The sequence below is a fragment of the Chinchilla lanigera genome, unplaced genomic scaffold (assembly GCF_000276665.1).
Source record: "Chinchilla lanigera isolate Chin_1 unplaced genomic scaffold, ChiLan1.0 scaffold00002, whole genome shotgun sequence".
Taxonomy (NCBI): domain Eukaryota; kingdom Metazoa; phylum Chordata; class Mammalia; order Rodentia; family Chinchillidae; genus Chinchilla; species Chinchilla lanigera.
In genome coordinates, this window is record NW_004955403.1 from 45,753,228 (window position 1) to 45,765,957 (window position 12,730).

Consider the following 12,730-nt stretch of genomic DNA (forward strand, 5'->3'; position numbering starts at 1 on the left):
CATTATTTCCAGGGTTTTATTTTATTTTTTTTCCAAAGAATAATATTTACTTGAGAGTAGCAGAATATGACAATGGGAACACATATGCCATAGTAAACTGTGGGTACACTTAAGGAGATTGAGGCAAGGAGAAGATTTTCGAAACAAAAATGATGAGGATTTCTTTAGATCTGGGGTTTTAAACTACATCTTAGGATAACTTTATTCATTGCCTTTCCAGGAATGTGTGGGTTTGGTGTCCATGTTCCGAGGCATGGGCCTTGAGATGGCGTCCCCGACTCCTCCAAAACGAGAAGTGCTTTCTTTAGGTATGTGGAAAATACACTTGAGAACTGTGGTAATATGTGTAAGTACCTGGTTCTTAAGTCTGTACAGTTTATGTGTAGAAAAGTAACTGCACTTTGAAACATGTTTGGTTCACAGTTACAGCTGAGGTTTGGTTCTTTCAGGTAGAGGCATTTTAGGTCGAGGCTTGCCGGTTAACGTGGTATGCAAGGACAAAGAAGAACCCCGTCCCAATTTTCCTGATTCTGTGGTATTGGCAGCTGGGGACAGCAAGCTGGCAGAGGCCACTGTTGGTTGGAATAGGTGGGTCAAGTCCCCTCCCCATGCAACCATCAACTCCAGGTGGAAAGAGTTCTGGGAGGGGCATGTTACCATACAAGCAATCAAAAGTTTCCAAGGAGAACATTTTCCAGGAGCAGTCAGCTGCCACTGATTCAGGCAGACACTTGGAAAGGGCAGTGAGTACCCCACTGGGCTAGTCACAAATTCATTTGCCCTCTAAGCTTCCCTGTTTGAAGAAGTTCTTTAATCTGGATGAGTCACAGTCCCCTAACTCTGCTGTAGAGGTGGCTTTAAGGATTAAATATCAATAGCCATTATGAATAAGTCATGAATCTGAGAGAATCCCAAAGTTATGCCAACCTTCTTTGGCTGACTCCTTCAGAAAGAATGCATGCATGCCAATAAGCCTGGCCCTCCAGAGGCCAAGGCAGGAGAATTGCTTCAAGTTCAAGGCCACCTGGACACACAGTAATTTCAAGGCCAGACTGAACTACATAGTGAGGCCCTTTCTCACAAAGCAAGAAAGAAGGAAAATGTAGACTTATGGGAAGATGAAACCTATATAAAAGCATGACTAAGAAAATTCTGACTTGCCTCCCTTTGTACCATTTCAGAGTTTTTGGAAGAGGGAGTTCAGATGCCTCTTCATTACCTCTGGGAAGAACAGCTGGTGGTACAGGCAGAGGAGTAGATAAGCCTCTTAAGGCACCTGGCCCTCCTGCCTGGGACCCCCAGCAGCTGTCACCACCATTGCCTCTGCCCAGGTCCTCATTGCATTCTTTAGATCACCTTCCTGACCCAACTGTGGAACACAAAGAGAAGTAAGTCAGGAGCACTGCCTGCTCTTTGGAGGGTGTCAGAGAGGCAGGAGGGCCTTTTGATCTCTATGGTTGGACTGATGTATAGTGCTGTGAAACTGACTGTGGCGTCCAAAGTCCTCCTTGTGTTACAGAGTGCAGAGATGGCTTCCCCCCCACCAGTGGTGGGATTTATGGAGAAATGGGACATTTCCACATGAAGTGTAGAGAGTTTAATAGTGAATGTATCAAGTAGTACTTAGCAGAGAGTAAACTCATGCCCTGTCATTTCTCTCCTATTTCAGGCAGGCAGTTTTTTGTCATGTTGTAGCCATTTAGGAGAAATATTATGGCACTTCATCTTTCTCTATAGAACCAGTTCTATAGCTGGGTGTGGTGGCACACACCCATTATTTCAGAATTCAGGAGACCGAGGCAGGAGGATAGAGACCAGCCTGGGCTACATAGTGAATTTAAGACCATCCTGAATTACATAGGAGGCTTTGTCTCAAAACAAACAAAAAGAACCAATTCTTAGTTCTCAGTCAACTGGTCTTGTTTATTCTGTTGCTATTGCTAGGACAGATTAGGGGGGCATTACCTGTCTGATTAGATATTGCCAAGGATTTATCTTCTTTTCTTCAAAGCTTGGTTTTGTATATCTTGGTTTGTGCAAAGTGTAAAAAGTATTACTTCCCCCAATCTTTTTGTTGGTGGTAGTGCAGGTCAGTTGGTTTGTTTTTGTTTTCCTATATGTGGTGTGTGGGTGCTTTTCTCTTCTTTTCTCTTCTTTTCTTTTCTCTTCTTTTCTCTTCTTTTCTCTTCTTTTCTCTTCTTTTCTCTTCTTTTCTCTTCTTTTCTCTTCTTTTCTCTTCTTTTCTCTTCTCTTCTCTTCTCTTCTCTTCTCTTCTCTTCTCTTTTTGATTTTCTCCAGGTTGGCTCAAGAAATCTTCCTGCTTCAGCTTCCTGGGTAGCTGGGACTACAGGCACACAACATTATACTAGGCTGAATGCTTTTGTTTTTTAATTGTTATTTTCCAGACAGCATTTTGTGAAGCAAGGATCAAAAGGAACACCTCAATCTTTGGGACTGAATCTCATCAAAATACAGTGTCATAATGAAGCAGTTTATCAATATCATGTGACTTTCAGGTACCTACAACTTTTCTATTGTTCACTTTCCAGAGGACAGGAATGATATCTTTCCCTTGGAATAACTGAATACTGTTCTGCGTAATTCCTGGTGAGCGTTTTCATGCAGTTATACTTGTGCTCAGATCCTGGCCAGAAGTTTAAGACACACACACACACACACACACACACACACACACACACACGGTTAATATATATTTTTTGTTTTGTTTTTTTTTGAGATGGAGTCTCACTATATAGCTCAGGCTGACCTTGAACACACTATGTAGCCAAGGCTGGCCTCAAACTCACTGTGATCCTCCTACCTCAGCCTCCAGGGTCCTGGGACTACAGACATGCACCACTGTGTCTGGCCCTAAAGTTAATGTTTTGTTTGTTTGTTTTTAAGAACTCACTATGTAGTTCAGGCTGGCCTTGAACTTGCTTATGTAGCCCAGGCTGGCCTCAAACTCACTGTGATCCTCCTACCTCAGCCTCCAGGGTCCTGGGACTACAGACATGCACCACTGTGTCTGGCCCTAAAGTTAATGTTTTGTTTGTTTGTTTTTAAGAACTCACTATGTAGTTCAGGCTGGCCTTGAACTTGCTTATGTAGCCCAGGCTGGCCTCAAACTCACTACCATCCTCTGGCCTCAGCCTACCAAGAGTACAGGCATGTGCCACCACAGGTTAACCCAACAGGTTAACATTTTTTTATACATGTTCTTTAGCTGTATTACTAATTCAGGGTTTAACTTAATAGGTATACATTTATGCATGAAGCTAGAAGTACATTTAATATGAAATTAAGCTTAAGTTCAAGCTGTTTTGCTTGCTTGGTCACTTGCCTGGTCTTTTGACTTATTTTGTGTGTATAATTTTATATTGTTATTCTTAAACCTCTCTCAAGTGGTATAAGACCCATATCCCACAAAACCTGGATCCTTCCCTGCCTGTATCATTATAATCAAAGTTGACATCTCTCCAGTGACAGTTTAGAGTTAAATTCGAGGGTGGTTTATTGTACGGTTTATTTTTGGTTTTTGAGGCAGGATCTCACTTTGTAGTCCAAGTTGGCCTTGAACTAACTATGTAGCCCAGGCTGGCCTTGAACTCAGAGCAGTCCCTTTGCTTCAGCCTCCTGAGTGCTGGGATTGCAGGTATGTACCAACACATGTAGCTATTATACCTTAAGATGAAGAAATCATACTAGTTTGTGTTGTCTTTGTAAGGTCTGAGGGGACCCCTTAGCCGTAATTGTGAGAGTGACTACATATTTTGTGAAGAAGATGAGAAGATGGAAATCTGATTTTTCAGACTGATAGTTACTGTATATAACTATGGGATACAGTGCAATATTTTGATATTTATATACATTGTAGAAAGATTAAGTCAAACTAATTAATGTATCTGTCATCCTCACCTACTTTTTTGAGGTGAGGTCATTTAATGTCTCTTTTAGCAGTTCTGAAATATGCAACATGACTTTTTAACTGTGGTCACCATGCTGTGCAGTAGATCACTAAAACTTACTTTCATTTAACTGAAATTTTATACCCTTTGACTAACATCTCCCCTTTCCTCACTCCCACAAACCTCTGGTAACCACCATTCTACTCATTGGATGAGTTCGGGTTTTTTAGATTCCCCTTATACGTCAGTCATACAGTATTTGTCTTTCTGTGCCTGATTTATTTCACCTAGTATAATGTCTTGTATGTTCATCCATGTTGTTACAAATGATAGAAAATCCTTCTTTCTAAAGGATATATAGTATAATATTCCACTTTGTATGTATATACATACAACACATTTTCTTTATCAATGGATATTTTATCTGTTATGAATAGTGCTGAAATAAATATTGGAATGATGATATTTCTTAACACTGATTTTAGTTCCTTTGAATATATACCTGTATGTGAGGTTGTCAGATCATACAGTAATTTTGTTTCTAGTTTTTTGAAGAACTTCTATATTGTTTTTCAAAATGACTGTACTATAAAGTCTGAGTTTTTCAAGAGTAGCTCCTAATTGATGGTACAAGAAGTGGAATAAAACGGAAGAATGGTTCAGAGGAAAATAGCCTGAAATTATGTTACAAAGAGCAACTGAAGAACCAGTGTGGATGAGGAGAGAGTGGTTGACTTTGACCACAGTAAAACATGTCATTGGATTTGCTTTTAAAAATACCCTTGGTGATCATCTAGTACCTCTAAAAGATTAAAGGAACCAGGGAGAACATCAGCCAGGAGAAACAGTGAATGAATCAACTACTCATTTTAGACGTTTTTAAGATTTTTTTGTTAAAGAGTAGAAAAATTTATTGGAGAATAGGAATAGCTTCTGAGAGAGAGGAGGGATCCTGAGTAGGTTGTCTTAGAAGTTTTTAAGATTGAGAGAGGAATGATAACTAACGAGTACAGTAGGGTTGGTTTATCACAGATGTGAAGCCAGCAGAAGGCACACCAATGGCTGAAGGCTGACACATATGGCAGGAGAAAGGAAAGTACCAGAAAAAAGGACAAAGTTGGCCTGTTGTGGAATGTAAGGAGAGGAGAGGAGATGATTGTTGGAGAGGGAGGCCAGGCATGGTGGCACACTCCTATAATCTCACAACTCAGGAGGGTGAGGCAGAAGGATTCCAGGTTTGAAACCAACCTGTGCTATGTAGTGAGACTTCAACTCAAAAAAAAAAAAAAAAAAGTTGGGTGGCAGAGTGGTGAGCAGCAGAGAAAGAGCCTCTCCAAGATTTGGTGTCTACACAATGAATATAGCACCATGAGAAAGAGAAGAAGGACGGAAGGGGCTTCCCAGGGCCCAGAAGGGATCTGAAGTGAGAATTGAAGCCCACAGGGAGATGGAAGAAAACAATTTCAATGAAGAAGAAGGAGGTGGCAGGCTGTACTTTCTCCCTGAGCCCAGACTCACTGAGTGGGAGGGATGGCTTGGCACACAGTGACTACTGGCATCCCCAGAGGGCTTCACAGAGAAGTGCACCAGTGGAATGGAGCTGTGGATACAGCACACTACAGTGGCTGGTGAGTTGTTCGGGTTCAGATGTCCCTCAGGAGAGGGCAGTTGGTTTGTAGCCATCTTAGATAGGGGCCAACTGAGCTTAGAACTGAGCAGCTTCAGCCCAGCTCCATCTAGTGGTTCCTAGTGAGAGGGTCAGGGAGCTGAGGTCAAGCCAGCAAGGAGCCAAGTTCAGGCCAGCAGAAGGCACACCAACTGCTAAAGGCTGAGCAAATCTAGTTTGAGCCTCACAGCCAGAAACCAGCCTGAACTTCTTTGGAACTAACGGTGCAGGCTTGCTGGGATTATCCGATATCCCACCATAAAGCTACTGCTGGCTTGTTGGAATAAATCAACTCGAATCTAGACTCTATCTGCCCATGTTGTCTACCAGTGACAGCAGAAACATGCCTTGAAGTGGACACTTCTTTCTTCTTTTCTTTTTTTTTTCCCCTCTCTTGTTTTGTTTTTTCCTTGTTTGTTCTTGTTTTTAATATCAGTATAAACATGGTTTCTAGGGGTTTTTTTCTTTTGTTGTTCTGTTCTTGTTTTTACTTCTTCCTTCTCTTTTGCCTTCCTGTTGTCTTCAGCAGTTTCCCAAAGTTTGAGTGATCTCCCTTTGTCCTCCAGCCTTGCTTCTAATCTCTTCCTCTTCTTCTGTTTCTCTATTTTTACCCCAACTGCTTTTAAATTTTCTCCTCTGAGGGGTAGAATTGCCATATCGAGGGCTTATTTCTTGCGTACCATTTTCTGGTTCATTTTAGATTTTGTTTTAAAATCATAAATCTAGTTCATGCAGTTAAAGGTGGCAAATTAATAATCACCTCCGTTTATTGTCTAGACCATTTTTGATACTATTGTTATTGCTGATTGTGACACTTTAACCAAAGTGACATAGTTGTTCTAATCAGCTATTCTTCCTAGTATACCAAAACTGAGATTGCCTAAGGTTCATAAAAATATATATAAACCACTGCCAAAGAACCAGGGGTCAAGTAGGCAGCAACTTCTCATCACCAGTAAGTTGAAGAGGTAGGATCTTGCAACAGACCCAAAACCCAAAAGCCAGCTATACCTGGAAGACACCTCTGAAAAGTAGTCATTCTCTAAGGGTTCTAAATACTAGCAATAAAACTACTCACCATAGGCAATTTACAGGCATCAACCCAGGAATTAAACTATTAAAAAAAAGAAAGAAAACAAGAAGACACTTAAATAAGGTGCAACCCCAGACTTCCAGTTCACCAGAGGCAAACCCAGGGGGCAGTAACGTGGGACACGGCTAAAGCTACCCACCTGAACTCTAAAGTGATAAGAACAAAGCAGATGAACAAGGCTCTAGAAAAATCAAATCAGAAATAATTTCTCAGAAAAGTACAGTGATGGTGACTATAATGAAAGACATGCTTAGTGACTCTAGAGCAGATGCAGATAAAAAAAAGAAGACTTTAGGAAAATGATGGAAACTTTTCTGAAATACTTGGCTTTTTCTTGCTAGTCTTTTCCGTGACCAGTTTCTCCTCTGCTCTGTCTTAGTGATCCACAGCTTTTCTGGCCAAACTCCAAATGTTTTAAGTCATTCTGTTAGGCTCTTTGCTCTTGATTCTCAACATAAATCTGGCTAAAAGCCCCCAATGATAGCCATGACACTGCTTCAGCATCTGGACTCCAATAGCCAATTGCAGTCCTTCTTCCCAGCAGAAACCTCCAAAGCGTTTTTGTTTGTTTTATGAGACAGGGTCTCATTACGTAGTGCATGCTAGCCTTGAACCCACAGCACAATCCTCCTGCCTCAGCCTCCTGAATGCTGGGATTACAAGTGTGTTCCACCTGTATATCCAATCCTTTCCTATATGTCTAAACTTTTCCCACAACCCATTTCCAAAGGGTCCTGAACCACATGGTCAGGTATAGTCACAGCAATGACCCCACTTCTCTGGTACCAAATCTGTGTTAGTTACTTTTCTCTCATTGCTTTGGGCTTTGTTTGGACAAAATACCCAACAACTGCAATTTAAGGGAGGGAGATTTATTTAGCTTGCAGTTTGTAGAGGTTTCATTCTATAATTGGCTGGCTCCAAGGCAAGGTGGCACATGGCAGAGAGCAACAGCTCATGACAGCAAAAGACAGCAAAAGCAAGCAAGGCAAGGAGAGAAAAGACAAGCTTCTTTCTGTCCCTTGTGTTGTATGCAGGGTATCTGCCCTAGGACTTGTGTATCACTCATACCCGTAATTCCAGCATTGGACCATAAATCAATCATAAACTCTAGATTCAACTACCTCTGAAAAAACTATGACTGCATGAGGCTTTGAGGGGACACCTACACACAACCCATGAGAAGCCTTAATAGAATTGTAATGGGGGACTTCAATATCCCACTGTCACAAATAGACAAAAATCAACAATAAAATATTACAACTGAACTACACTTTTGAACAAATGGACTTAGCAGATGTGTATAGTGTTCCACCCCACAACATCAGAATACACATTCTTCTCAGCTGCACATTGAATGTTTTCCAAAATAGACTACATACTAGCTCATATAACATGCTTAAATAAATGCAATGGAGTTGAAACTGTCTCATGCATAGTGTCAGACCATAGTGCATTGAAATTGGAACTTAGTGATAAAAAGCCCACAAAAACTTCATAAACACATGGAATTAAATAATACCCTCCTGAACAACCAATGGGTCACAGATGAAATTAAAGAAAAAATTAGACTATATCTACAGCTAAATGATAATGCCAGTGCAACATACTGGAACTTACAGGACACAAAGCAGTCCTACAGGGTAAATTTATAGCAGTGAATTTCCATATTAGAAAAAGAAGAGCAAGTCAAGCCCAAAGCTCATACAAGGGAGAAAATTATAAAGATCAGAGCAGAAATTAATGCACTGGAGACTAAGAAAACAATAAAAGAAGCAATGAATCAAAGAGTTGGTTTTTTGAAAGATTAAATAAAATTGAAAAACCCTTAGCCAACCTTATCAAAAAAGGGAAAGAAAAGATGCAAATCATGCAATCAGAATGAAAAGTGTGCAGTCACAACAGACAGACCCTGCTGAAATCCAGATCATCAATACTTACTTTAATTTTTTTAATTTTAAAGAGAAACTCACAGAATTTCAAAACAAGATAATAGGACAGTAACAATGGCTAATACATTGCATATTGTTATCTTTAAATCACTGAGAGTATAAGATATAGGCATTTAATTGTCCCTACAATATTAGCACAAACCTTTCTTTTCAATGAACTAAGAAATTAGCAACATAACTATGATAAGATATATATAATATATATGTCATATATGTCATCAGTACCTACTTTGAGAACCTGTATTCTAATAAGATGTCTAATGGAAGAAATGGACAGATTCCTAGATACATATGAATTACCAAAGCTGAATTAAGAAGATATAAAAATTCTAAATAAACCAATATCAGGTCGTAAAATTAAAGATGTAATTAGAAACATACCAATGAGACTGGTGTGGTGGCACACACCTGTAAATCGCAGCACTCAGGAGGCTAAGATAAGAGGATCTCTGTGAGTTCAAGGCCAACCTGGGCTCCATAGTGAGTTCAAGACCAGCCTGAACTACATAGCAAGACCCTGTCTCAAAACAAAAATAAAAAAACAAAGAAAAGCCCAGGCCCTGATGGATTCACTACTGAATTTTACAAGAAATTAGAGAAGACCTAATGCCACTACTTCTGAAACTCTTTAATGAAATTGACAGGGAAGCAGTACTTCCAAAGTCATTTCTGGAAGCAAGCATTACCCTGATACCAAAACCAGAGGCAGACCCAACTAAGAAAAAGAACTACAAGTCAGTCTCCCAAATGAACATAGACCAAAGAATCCTCAAGATACTGACAAACAGAATGCAGCAAATCATCAAAATTATACACCATGACCAAGTAGGATTCATCCCAGAGTTGCAGAGATGGTTCAATATATACAAAGCAATAAATGTAGTATACCATATTAATACCAATACTCATGATACAAACTCTACAGAAAATTTGAATTGATGATCTTTATCTTAGTCTGATAAAAGCTATTTGTGACAACATCCAGCATCACACTAAATGGGCAAAAACTGAAAGCTTTTATTCTAAAATCCGGAACAAGACAAGGATGTCCACTGTCACCACCCTTATGCAGTGTAGTTCGAGAAACTTTAGCCAGAGCAATTAGACAAGAGACAGAAATAAAAGGAATAACAACAGGAAAGAATTGGGGCTGGGGATTTAGCTCAGCAGCACAGCGCCTGCCTGGCAAGCACAAGGTCATGCGTTCGATTTCCGGTACTGGAAAAAACAAACAAACAAACAAAAAGGTTGAAAAAAAAAAAGATTGAAACAACAGGAAAGGAAGAAGTTAAATTATTACTTGTGGATGACATGATACTCTAGATAGAAGATCCCAAAAACTCCACTAAAAGACTTCTAGATTTAATAACCAAATTCAGTAGCATAGCTGGATACAGAGTCAGCACTGAAAATTCATAGTCTTCCTGTACATGAATAACAAACTCACCGAGAGAGAAATTAGGGAAACAACACCTTGCACAATAGCATCCCCAAAATGAAATACCTAGGAATCAGTCTAACAAAGAAACCACTTTGGAAATCAGTATGGAGATTCCTCAAAAAATTAGAATTAGAGGCCCCATTTGACCCAGCTATTCCCCTTCTGAGTGTTTTACCAGAAGAATTAAGAACATCATACCACAGCAATATATGTGCACCCATGTTTATAGCAGCTCAATTGGTCATAGCAAAATCTTGGAAACAACCCAAATGCCTATAAGTGGAGGAATAGATAAAAAAGATGTGGTATTTTTATACAATGTAGTATTACTCAGTTATAAAGAAAGATAAACTCGAGGCTTTTATAGGTAAATGGATGCAACTAGAGATGGTACTCATAAACGAAATAAATCAGACCCACATGTATAAACATTGTATTATCTCTCTAGTGTAAAATCCTGAAAGTGTAAATAAAATCTGAAACATACAATAGATATTGTGATAGGGAAAAAAACTACTCAATAGGAAAAAACAGCTGGAATGAGAGAAAGGAGAAAAGAAAGAAGGGGAAATATGTATGTATCTACACACATAAGATAGCTAAGATAATTGTACTACTAATTTCTATTGGTTTATGGAAAGGAACAGTTAATGTTTAATTGTTTGATCAATTTTGCATACCTGTATCTGGTAATCTGAGCCACTGTTTTGAAGATAACAAAATGTAATGCAGGGGGCTGGGGATTTAGCTCAGCGGCAAAAAGCGCCTGCCTGGCAAGCGCAAGGTCGTGAGTTCGGTTCCCGGTACCGGAGAAAAACCAAAAACAAAAAACAAAACAAAATGTAATGCAGCAACCATTGTTAATTCCCTGTCATCTTGTTTTGAAATTGTGTGTCGTTTTTATTGTTTTTGTTTTGTTTTTGTTCTTTTCTCTTTAAAATAAATAAAAAAGAAAGTAAAAGACCTCTATACTGAAAACTACAGTACTCTGAAAAAGGAGATTGAAGAGGATATCAGAGAATGGAAACATATCTTGTTCTTGGGTAGGAAGAACCAATATAGTGAAAATGGCTATACTTCCAAAATTATTATACAGATTTAATGCAATCCCAATCAAAATTCCAATGGCATATAGTCACAGAATTAGAGAGAACAATCCTAAAATTCATTTGGAACCAGGAAAGACCTAGAATAGCAGAAACAATCTGGGCAACAAAGGCAAGGCAGGGGCCATCACAATCCCTGACTTGAACCTATACTAAAAAGCATGGTACTGGGAAAAAACATACCTGAGTGGTGCACACATGTAATCCCAGCACACAAGAGGCTGAGTCAGGAGGATCCCTGCAAATTTGAGGCCAACCTGGGCTATGTAGTGAATTTAAGGACAGCTTGAACTACACAGAGAAGCCCTGTCTTGAAAAAGAAAACGAACAAAAACAGGCCTGAGGATCAGTGGAACAGATTAGAAGATGCAGAAACAATTGCAGACACACTCAGCCACCTTATCTCTTTTTTTATTTTGAGATGGCCTCATTATGCAGTTCAACTGGCCTTCAACTCACTTTGTAGCCCACGCTGGCTTCAAATTCACATTAATCCTCCTGCTTCAGCCCCACAAGTACTGGGATTACAGGCGTGGGCCACCATGCCTGGCTGCTACCTTATCTTTGACAAAGAGGTCAAACACCTGCACTGGAAGAAAGATAGCCTCTTTAATAAATGGTGCTGGAAATAGCGGCTTTTCACATGCTGAAGACTGAAACTAGACCCATGTCTATTATCATGCACTAATCTAAGATCAAAATGAATCAAAGATCTAAATTTTTTTAATTTTTGTCTTTTTTTGAGGAAGGGTTTCACTATGCACTTCAGGCTGGCCTTGAACTCATTTTGTAGTGAAGGCTAGCCTTGAACTCACAGCAATCCTCCTGCCTTAGCTTCCTGAATGCTGGCCTTATAAGGCATGAGCCACCACGCCCAGCTCAAAAAGATCTAAATATTAAAGCAGAAACACTAAATCGACTGGAAGAGAGAATAGGTAGAACTCTTGAAGACATAGGTGTAGGCAAAGACTTTATGAATAAAACCCCAGTCAAAGAATACTATAAGAAGTCAACAAGTGTTAACTCATTAAAAAGCTTTTGCACAGCAAAAAAAATCTGCAACATATACAGAATTGAAAAAAATCAGACCTCCCAAATTTAAATACTCAACCCACAAATTGGAATCTGAGATGAATACACACTTTTCAGGTGAAGAAACGCAAACACCAAATAAATATGTGAAAAAATGTTCAATATTATTGGTCATTTGAGAGATACAAAATAAAACAACGCTGAGGTTTCATCTCACTTCAGAAATAATTACTATTATCAAGAAATCAACCAATAATGCTCTGGGGATGTGGGGAAAAAGGAATCCTTTTCCACCGTCAGTGGGAGTGTAGACTGGTGCAGTCACCAGTATGGAGATGCCTCAAAAAACTAGGATTAGAAGTCCCATTTGACACAGCTATTCACCTTCGTGTCTTCCCGAAAGAATTAAAAGCATCACACCACAGCAATATGTGCGCACCCATGTTTATAGCAACACAGTGTGTAATAGCTAAATCTTGGAAACAACCCAAATGCCCAGCAACCAATGAATGAAAAAAAAGATTTTTTTTTT

The 12,730-nt window shown here is 39.5% G+C and overlaps 1 protein-coding gene across 2 annotated transcripts in view; it reads left to right on the forward strand.

The window, feature by feature from the left end:
* Window positions 1-12,730, forward strand: part of Piwil2 (piwi-like RNA-mediated gene silencing 2) — an 81,805-nt gene that overhangs the window by 15,554 nt on the left and 53,521 nt on the right. For both annotated transcript variants that reach the window (XM_005373656.2, XM_013513815.1), the window contains exons 4-7: window positions 221-308; window positions 450-588; window positions 1,182-1,388; window positions 2,406-2,516. In XM_005373656.2, coding sequence (XP_005373713.1) covers window positions 221-308; window positions 450-588; window positions 1,182-1,388; window positions 2,406-2,516 — 545 coding nt within the window. The remainder of the gene's footprint in view (window positions 1-220; window positions 309-449; window positions 589-1,181; window positions 1,389-2,405; window positions 2,517-12,730) is intronic.